The sequence below is a fragment of the Musa acuminata genome, chromosome BXJ3-8 (genome assembly GCF_036884655.1).
Source record: "Musa acuminata AAA Group cultivar baxijiao chromosome BXJ3-8, Cavendish_Baxijiao_AAA, whole genome shotgun sequence".
In the NCBI taxonomy this organism is placed as follows: domain Eukaryota; kingdom Viridiplantae; phylum Streptophyta; class Magnoliopsida; order Zingiberales; family Musaceae; genus Musa; species Musa acuminata.
In genome coordinates, this window is record NC_088356.1 from 13,272,654 (window position 1) to 13,283,534 (window position 10,881).

The following is a 10,881-nucleotide window of genomic DNA, read 5'->3' on the forward strand; positions in this document are numbered from 1 at the left end:
CATTTCGAGCCTTCAGACGACCAATCTCGAGGTTATCAAAACGTGAAGCATCATCAGGAAAATAAAACATAGAAATCAGAAACGATTCTGGTTTTTGCAGACATTTTGCACTTTGAAACTCTTCAAATAATCAACATGAAGTCGGTGATTTTGATTCCGAGAGTATGAAATAAACATTTCGATTATTTGCCTTTTTCCTTGCTTTTTGGGGAGTATTATTAGTATATGTTTCTGTCATGCTTTCGTTGCCAGCTTCTATCAGTCAGTAAAACTTGCACTTCATCACCAATTGCAGAAGGACTGTGGATCAACAAAATTTTCATTCTTTCTTTGTGGGAATTCAGATCATGCCTCCCAGGCCAGTTTCTGCTTCGTGCCATCTAAAAGACATAATTGCTGAGAAACATCCTTAATTGGTCGATGTAATTGGTCAAGAGATCAAATAATTTGTTTATGCTACTTCGAATGATGCGGTATGTGAGGGGTACAATTTCCTTGCGTTTCTGTTTTCATTAGTCATCATTTACGTTTTACTTTTGGTGCTACCAAGTAAGTGGCCACACCACTGACTACCAAACGAGAAATAATATCCATTATCGTTTAACTCTCTCCGATGACAACACCGAGATCTTCCCAATACTGCTACAAATAGGATTTTGAGAGACAGTAAAATGGGGACATATTCTTAGATCTATCTGAATCATAATCTCTCTTTAACCTTAGGAGCTATCACATTGGGGGCATAATTTAACTTGGGCATAATCTCAGGTCAAAGCATTATTGCCACCTTCGATTTACTGAGACCGTAACGTTCTTGAAGCTTACGCCATTGATGTTTGAAAAGGGATTAGACCAGTTCCATCCACCCATATTCCAAATATGATCCCACCAAAATATAATACCGAAAGAAGCTGATAATAATTAGATTATTATATTTTTACATTACATTCCTTCAGGACACGATGGGGAGAAGGTTTTAGCCCTGCAAAACGTGTGCGTGGATTCCACCTCCGTGCTTTTTGGATCTACAGCAGGGTGGGATCGAACGAAAGTGTAATGGCCAGCCTTGACTGCCGAGTCCTAGCGTGCTGTGTTCTTGTCGTCGAAGCTCCGGCATACGTCCAGAACTCGACTCGTCTGCTTTTACTGATTAACATGCAGTCGTACTAAATTGCTGGAAATAAAAGTATTGAGAGCTGTGTTCTAGTTTTGCCGATACCAAAGTTTCACACTTGTCAACATTATTAAATCACTAAGTTGAATGAGTTACATACAGGAAATGACCTTTGAAAAGAATATGCTCACGAGTTGTAGGTAGCAACGTTCTTTTACTTGCAACAATTAATTAACAAACTTCAGAATAATTTATAAACATATTCTCAATAATTTCTCCCCCGGCAATCCTTTCCTTTACGTTCACCGGAGAAAAGGCAAAAAAACAAAGAAAAAGGGGTGTATAGAAGATGATGCATTAATCAATTTATGGAAGGCAATAGAGGATCTATGCTCAATCCGGGTCCCTCAAAAGACCCAGGTTCAGCATGTCTCACCCTGCCGAAACGTCGAATATGGCGTAGGAGCCTAGCCAAGAATGTATTATGGCATATGGTCGAGCTATCACACACAACCGCGACGTGTTTGCGTGCTCTTGTTATTGCCACATTCATTCGCCTGCTGTCTCCTAGGAATCCAACTGCACCTAATGTGTTAGATCGGACCTGCAGAAGCAAGAGAAGCGGATGTCTATCATCAGTTACATACTTATCAAGAAATCATAATTTATTCCCTAACATGGACGTTGATGCATGAACCATCATGCCACATTTTATTAAATGTCACCAACCAACTTCAGATGACTGTTAATCAAAAGGACACCTATCCAGAATCATAAATTGGCACTATGCAAGTCCACAACAAATACATACTTGTATCTGCTTATACTTGGTTGCAATCTGTGCTAGTGGTACTCGGTGCAAGGGATGACTAAGTTTGCTCTTAGCAGAATTAAGAGCCATAAAATAACCCGGAGGTTAAAGGACAAATAGAGATCTCAATTATGATTGTAGTGTAGGTAACAATCACAATCACAGTGAGGTTCAGAACAAGAAATCATTCCAAGCACCAAAAACAAATGAAATAGTGAAAGAACGTAAAATACTAACACCAGCAAGGAACTGATAGATCCAGTTGCATTATGTGGATTTTTTATGAAAGATACTAACTACAACCAATGAGCAGACAAAAAGGATGCACTACTACTAGATACCAAGCTCAGGGTTGCATGAAACTAGCATACCATTGAAATAATAACGGCATCAGCCTCTCGTCCTTGGAAACTGTCTATAGTTGCAATCTCAACACCAGAAGCTTCTGGATAGTTATCGAGTCTATCCCTCAGGAGCTGGACCTGAGCAACATAAGGCGATTGAACAGCAATTGTGGATGGCAAAACTCCTGCATGATAAGCACCTTGGATTGTGAGGAGCAAGGCAAATGGTTGCAGTGTCAGCTATACGTAAAAAATAATCAAGGACAACACCTCATATAGCTAGCTATCTTAAATAGCAGACATGCAAATCTTAGATTAAGAAAACACTAATTTTTCAAACACCCATAGACCATCGACATCGTATAGAAGGGTGTATTACATATTACCATGTACCAGGTGGTAGACTAGGGGATTGAATTGTTAACAAGATCAATGTAATTTAAGTCTCTGGTGTTTATGACAAACGAAATAATACTGTCCTGATATATCGACAATATCTTCTGATCTAACTATTCTATCTCTGGAGCTAAACTACAAACAAACTTATAATGTTTTGAGCAGAAACAACAGTTCTTAAACTCCTACTGTTAATCTGCATATAAAAATTATAAGACAACTGAATTTGGCAATATATGCAGGCATAGAGTGGTTAGAAACGATGCAAAACCAAGGATTACTATGTTTGTTGACACGAATCAATGTGGGTTGACACATGCTATTCCAGAAACATACTGAGGAGTTGCATTCATGGTACCAAACAACACTAGTGGCATGTACTGGATGGCACATAGTTGAGCTGATTAGCACAGCATGGCACAGTAAACCATATATGAGCATGCATGCCCCTCTGCTGATTAATGGCAATCCTTATGTAAACCCATGAATTTAAAAGTGTTCTTATTAACTAGCGGTATCTCTCCAATTAATAAATATAAGCATTCAAGAGTATTTGTTTACTCATCTGTAAAATTATAACAAATACAAAAGCATAGCAACATCCGTGAATCTGATAACACAAGCTCATCAAATAATTATACAACACTTCATAAAAGAATCCCTGCCAAAAATTGAAAAGACAGAATGAACCATTTTGTATGAACATAGGATACAATGGCAAAGATGGAGGGTACATTATTAGAAATTCAAAAGACACAACTGAAGTAAATTTCATACAATAATGTGCCAAAAAAGAAATGTACCAGAATATATAAGATTGAAAATGTGCTGGATAACAATGTCTGCCTCCCCTTCATTGTAAAAGGAACCTGTGCCAGCAGGATCCAAATGCTCCTCACATCCAATATATAAACTTCCGTATGGCATTCGTGTATCAAGTAAAAGAAGTGGACACTGAGTTATCCATGTGGCCTGGAATGAATACAAGGCAATCATCAAACAGTCAAGAATTTTCTTATTTCAGAGAACCAGGAGATCCAAATGGAAAACATATCATTTTCAAAAAAGAAAATACATTTTATTTTGGGATGTCTTCTTTCAAGTGAGTCAGTGTAAAGTACTTAATGCATGACACGATATATATGAAACATGCAAAATATTTAGGAATCAGAAAATAGAAATGACAAAAGAAAAAATGATTATTTTCATACAATTTGATGGATCCTGTATGACACACCTTAACAAAGGGAGAATCAACAAGTAGATGAGAGGAGACCAATGGGGAAGATTGCAGCAACCCGTCATACATCTCCTTTGAAGCCCAACTGGCTATGGCATCATGCATTCGATATTGAAGTGTCAACTTTGTCGTCAGCATACCTTCATGCATGTTTGATGCACTTTCCATGAGAGATATACCAAGTCCACCTTCCATGGCCTTTCTAGATAAAATTACTGGTGCAAGCTGACACTGATCGCCTGCCAATATGCAACGCTTTCCTTGCAAGATTGGGATCCAACAAGATGGTTCAATTGCTTGCCCTGCCTCATCTATAATCACCAGATCAAAGGCTCCCAATCTTCGGATAAGGGGGTCAGCTGCTCCAGTATTAGTGGCAAGTACAACTTCAGCACTTGAGAGTACTTCTTTAATCGTATCCTTCTCTTTCTTCTTTAAAGTCTTTCCGAGTTGTTTGAGGAGTTGGCGTATACCTGCTGCAAGAGAATCATCATTTAGACAAAGCCTAAGGTCCTTCCTTAAGTCCGATTTCTTTCTCTCAAACTCTTTTTTAAATACTGCAAGCTTATCATCAACAATATGCCCTAAAGATTTTGAAGCCACAATTGTAGAAATGCGAGCTGGATTTCCAACACGAACTATGTTCAGTCCAACATCAGAGAGTTTTTCAACCATGTTGTCCACAGCTGCATTAGTAGGAGCCGTCACAAGTACACGTTCACCTTGTTGAACTGCAAGGGTAATGAGTTCCTTAAGCAACCCTGTCTTGCCAGTACCAGGAGGCCCTTGGACAACTAAAATGGGTCGTTTTTTGTTCAACCCCAATGCAATAGCTTTTCGCTGAGATTCATCAAACTTTCCTTTTTCTATTAATCCATCGAGATTTGCTTGACCCCATTCAACTATATTATTCTGCTGTAGCCACATGATATCTTCCTTGTCTCCAAAAAGAGTAGCAACTATGAGAATCGAGGGATTCTTCTTCTGCAAACCATTCTTCTGTAGCAGCATTAGTGCTTCACAATTGCGCTGTCAAAATTACAAGTAGTGACTAAGAGAAATAAAGGAAGCATTTATATAACTGAGATTCACAGTTATAAATAGGTAATTCCATTAAAATAAAAAAAACATATAGATCATGGTAGCACAAACAGAAACTACATGGTTGCTGCATGTGATGTAGAGAAGTAGCTGATTGGATATGTAAAGAATTGCAGAATAGTCAATGCATTTCCAATCTAATTCTCGAAAAAATATACAAATTCCACTACAATTAAACACAGCATCTTTTATCCTGACATTAACATCTAAAGAAAACACATCATAATTCTAAAAGTGAATATGATAGAATTGTTGCCACTTGCTTCTACAGGACCCATACAGAAAGTTTTTTATTATTATTTTGCAGTACCGGAGCTGCCAATGATATATCAGCATAACTTATGTTGATGGCATGGAATTTCACAGGGTTCATGCCTGTTATTTGAGCTCTGAGCCAATCTTATGCTGGCATGACAAAAGAATGGCCATTCTCTCATGATGGCATGGACCCTCATGAAATATCAAGTTGCCATAGACTCAAACTGAATGAAACCCCAATAGCACCTATAGTATCTTTCACAACAATGCTTTGTAATCAAATTGTATCTCAAGAACAATGTATAATCCCTCATTGCATCTAAAGAAAATATGTTAACACAACAATAACAAAAAAGCCATAAAGTCTCAGCTGTTTGAGATCGATCTTTTGCGATCGAGATATGTAAAGAGTCATATCTTTAGTTAAGTTAAGAGTATTTAAATCTTTATTTATAGTTTCTATTAAGGTCTTTTTAAGTTTACCTCTACCTCTCCACATACCACTAAGAATAATCATTTCACCTCTTCTAACTAGCGCATATGTGGGTCTCCTGAGCACATGTCTGTGCCATCTTAAACGATTCTTCCTCATTTTACCCCCATTTATTCTCTATCAAATCGATATTAATTGTTCACGAATGAAAATATTTCTAATAAATGTAAACACAAGGTTAAGATATTTCTAAGTAGACAGAACTGCGAAAATGTTGTGTGACTAAAAGTGTAAGATAATACATTTCAGTACCTCGTATGTTAGTGCATCAGCTAATCCTTGTATTCGGTCAATGCGTACATTCTTCCCGAATAGCTTAGAAAAGGTGGGATCACCATGGCGAGATTCTAGAGCAACAATGATGCTACATCCATCTTCACCTAAATTGTTCACAAACCCTTGCATGCAAGAAGTTGCCCCTTCACCCCTACTATTACATGTTCTCACACAAACAGTGTCCCCTGGAGAGAGAGTCGTTGGTGGCAGCCTATGGTTTCCTTCAACTTTAAAAAGGACCAAATGCATGCCTCCTAATCCTGTTAACATCAAGTTATTAAAGTTAAACCTTTGCATGTGGCTAAGAAGGTCAAGTGCTTGGTTGTTTGCCTAACCTGTGTAGATAAAACAAATAAAATTTGAGCTTACCAATAGAAGAACTAATCGCGTTCAAATTGCATAGGGTGTCACATTGCTCTTGCTGGGCCTGCCCGTGACTAACTAGATACTCAGTTGGCTTTGGTGTATCTTGTTTACCATTTGGCATGGGTACAGCATTCAGTTCCTCTTGGGTAAACTCCAATTCTGAATCACGCTCTATGCGAAGAAGTTCAGACATATGCTTGACAAAATCTTCAATTTTAGCTTGCATTGCTTTAGCCTTCTCCAACTCCATCCCCATACCACTATGGATAGGCCTGGACTGGGGTGTCTTCCGAACTGCTGCTCGATGCTGTGCTGCATATAGGATAATGTAAGTTGCCTGGTTAATTACAAGTACAAGGAAAGAAGCTAGAAACAAAAGCCATATTAAGAAGTCAAGAGTTCAACAAGCAAGGCATCATAATTCACATATTACAGAGTATGCAAAAGCATCTCATCTTGCCTTTCTTTTGCTGTAGTAGTCAATCTGAAGAAATATGAATCTAGTTGTTTGTTTAAAGATGTTCAAACTCATTTGTACAGGTGTACCCACTAAAATGGAAAAGCTCCCCGATAGGATAGCTCATCCAGAGAATCTTTCTAAATAGATTTGTTGATCTGGATAATTTGGTGTGATTGAAGTAACACGAGGAGTATTTCTACAATTAGTTTTGAGCCAACCACTGGGTTTTCTGGACACAGAAAGCATGATGCAGATCAAGTGTAACACACAAAATCCTTGGAACCTCAATGCGGTATGGAGTCACCATCAAAATTAAATTGACAAAATTAGTATATGTTTAGATCAATAGATGCACAAACACACACAAGCTGATCAATAACTGGAAAGAATCAGAGAGAACTTTTTTTTTTTCCATTTAGCACTAATTTGCAAGCGGCTCATTGTTTTCTTTATAACTTAACATCTAAAATTAGTATATGCAGAAACCTAAGGAAATAGTAATATGTCCAGAGTTAACAAAGTTAATAAGGAGGGTGAGATTTTGTTCAAATTGAAATGTACTGGTCATATACATCAAATGAGATAATTAACGCAGTTCTGCTCTCCTTGAGAATTGTACTTAAATCTGCATGGAAGTCTGGATAACTCTGTTAATTCAAGTGGCTTGCAAAATTATTGAACAAGGAGTTAAAATGCCTTAAGACAAAAATTTAAGCCAAAATAAGATCTATTAAGTTATGAGATTATATCTATAAACTGCACAGAAACTAAACATTCAGATCTGCACATCCAAATATTTATGTGGGGTCAGCTTCAGAGTATGAACCCTAATGGTTAGAGAACACCTGGCAATGTTTGAACCTAAAAGCAGCCTGCATCTATCATTGTCAATTTTTCAGCTCAAACCAACCAGTGCAAGAAAATGGTTGCCAGCATAACTTGAAATATCAGTATCTCTACCATTTAATATTCTCCAACAAAATCAATAAGTTCAAGAGGGAAAAAGTACTACTACATCACATACTAATCTGCTTCAACATTCAGGCCCAAGCCATCTCAGAAAACAAACCAGGCTCTTGCTTGGGCATACATAAGCATGATACAATTCTATAGTCATAAGCTTTCAAGTTTCCAGTGTTTCACATATTCAAGGCATTTTGTTTTTCAAAAACAATGATCGAATCTTAAAGCTAATAATTTTATAAGAATACAGTAGATGAACCACAGATATAAATTAATGATTATTAGATTTGGCAGAATTTTACTTAAGTATCTAGCAAATAAATATGAAGATGATGCAATAAGGAAAAGTTGGAAGTCTGAAAGAACTTTAAATAAGGTATATAGAAGTACAGAACTCATAAAAATACAGATTTTCTATCAGAAAAGTAAGTCTCTCCTGACCTGAGGGAATTAAGCCACAAGAAATTGAATGTGTGCTGCCTATTCACAGAGGTAAATAAAATAATCTGGAACTGAGAGGGGAATGAATGACTACATGTGATAGCCATGTTGAGTGAGAGGTGGCAAGAATCTATGATTTTTAAGATGACAGCTCCGAGTGACAAAACAATGTGAACTTTTGTCATGTTGTATGAAAATTATAATTAAGAAGTTTAATAATTACCAAAATGGAAATTATCTAAACAGAATCATGGAGATGAATCTGAAAACCCATGTAACAGAGATGATCACAGCAAGTAGCAACAGTTGAAGCTTATGAACTAAGAATGCTTGGAGAAATTTGAAAGACCTTATCTCTGGCTAATTTAATACAAAGTTAATTCACCTCCCTAGAAGTAACTAATTAAGAGCCATTTCTTCATCCCCTTCTAAAGAAGGAAGTTCATTGTGACGACCAAATTACAGGCTAGGCAATCTTATAAAAGGTAGATGACTCACGACATCTATGTTTGTCAAAGCTCCATTAGCTTAATTCTTCTTTACTGGTGGTGGCAATGCTTTATTTCTTTCTCCCCATTCCAGAATTTTGTGTCGAAAAGATCAAAGCTGACATGAATATGATAAATTAAGATACTTCAACAATACAAATCCTTAGACTTGGGTATGCACATTGTTCTCTTGTTACAAGGACCACTCTAAATTAGGTTCATTGATCTCTAAATTAGTGTAGTGTGACATGGAAAAAACAAATAAGTCGGTTATGATGTACAAATTTATATTTCCTCAGGTTGAGAATGCACCAACAATCTTATCTGCGCATTATTTATGGTCTCATCCCGATATCATATGAAAAAGGTACAACTGGGGTTTATCATGTTAGACCTGAATTCGCAATGTCCTTGAGGAGCTTCCAGGACTCCGTAGCACGCCAATCGCTGAAGATAGCCTGACACTGGAGATCCTGCAATACATCTCGGAGCTCGCGCTGAAAATGGTCAAAAAGGGTTGGGTAGTGGGTGCAGGCCTTGAAACAGAGGGCCTCAAGGCCTTTCGGCATTGGTACGGCATAGAGGTAGGGTTGGGCCTGGATAACGAAGGCAAGACCACCAATGGCTGCCCCTCCAGCACCACCGTCGGCCGGCGTGCCACCGATCGTGGGCAACCCCATGCGGTGCCTGAACTCCGAAAACTCGCCCTGGACCTCTGCGGAGGCGAAGTCGGAGGCCATGGAGCGCATGCCCTGGCTGATCCAGCGAACAACGCACTTGCCCAATTCCCGGCGCCCTAGTGGATCCCCGTTCTGGTAGAGGGTCCGGACGCTGATGGAAGCCTCCTCCAAGGAAGGTACGCACTCTTCACTCGTCCGTTTCACTACGACGACCGGCTTTTGCCGTTGGGGCCGACTTATTTTCTTTTTCCTGATGTTGCTACTTCCGCTTCTCCCACCACTGCTGCGCAAAAGATTCGATGATGGCCGTGGAGATGATTGTAGCCGAGGGCGAGGAAGAGGTGAGCCCGGGGTGGTGCTGCTATTACGAATGAGGAAGGGAATCGGAGAGGAGGAAACGGGACAAAGGGAGGCCTGAAGGAGACGAGAGGACGAACAAGTAAAGGTCCGCTTGAAGAGAATAGACGGTTGAAAGACGATGCTTGCGGTAAGAAACGCCTTGGGAACAGCTGCCGCTGCGGAGACTCCGCAACAGCAGCAGGCGGAGGAAGCGTGGGTGATGGCCTCCATCTCCCTCTTCGTGTCTTCGGTCGGGAGAGGAAGCGACGTGTAGAATGAGAGGAGGGAGAGAGCGAGAAGCAGTCCTACTCGGACAGCAGTACGTCGGAGATCAAATTAAGGAACCTTGATTTTTCTCCGCCTGAGGGTACAGGGGATCACATTAGTGTACCTTGATTTTTCCCCTTTTTTTTTTCCCTTCTCTCTCTCTCTCTCTCTCTCTCTCTCGGAAGACCAGTCCTTGTCGAATCGGAGAGTTTGTAATTATTATGTGTGGTGAGGAAGAGGCTACGTGCGTGCGTACGTGCGTCCTACCGTCCCGCAGTGGTGGGCGGCTTCGCTCTTATTGTGGTCCGCGTTCCAGCAACGCTGCTAAAACTGCAGTGCACAAAATCTGCCATTACCGTTTCTGCACGGGTGCGTCTTATGCACCGAAATGAGCGACGATTTGGCCACGAGTCTCTCTCTCTCTCTCTCTCTCTTCCCCTGCCACAATTCTTCTGTGGCCAAAGCTAGCGCAAACGTCTGGCCGCAAAGGCCCTGAGACTGCATCTCTCCGTCGATGTCCTCTTCTGCGCGGGTACTGCGCAAGTCTCCCATAATTATACTCGTAGATGCACGTATAAGATGGCCGTCTCAAGGAGTGCTGAGCGGCCGTCATGCTGCACCCAAATATTAAAAAAGAAATCTACCACTCATGTTTATGCAAATCCTTCCTAAAGTACTTCTTACCCTCTAATAGCTTTTGCAGCTGCACCTAATCCCGCTGCCCATTGACTCCAGTTGAAATTATCGTACCCAGTAAACGTCAGCTTTTTATTAATAATCAGCCAACCAGCGTCAGTGAATGGCGCAGCATTTTTCACATGATCCGCGCTACATAATGTGTGTC

The 10,881-nt window shown here is 39.7% G+C and overlaps 1 protein-coding gene across 1 annotated transcript; it reads right to left on the minus strand.

Moving 5' to 3' along the window:
* Positions 1-1,224: 1,224 nt before the first annotated feature.
* LOC103994561 (uncharacterized) lies at positions 1,225-10,174 on the minus strand. The gene is made up of 7 exons (XM_009414924.3): positions 9,146-10,174; positions 6,403-6,711; positions 6,010-6,293; positions 3,903-4,934; positions 3,469-3,637; positions 2,297-2,454; positions 1,225-1,718 (listed from the first exon to the last, which is right to left on the minus strand). Exons 1-7 carry the CDS (start codon positions 9,999-10,001, stop codon positions 1,476-1,478), a joined length of 3,051 nt encoding a protein of 1,016 aa, XP_009413199.1. The 5' UTR covers positions 10,002-10,174; the 3' UTR covers positions 1,225-1,475.
* Between the last annotated feature and the right edge of the window lie 707 nt (positions 10,175-10,881).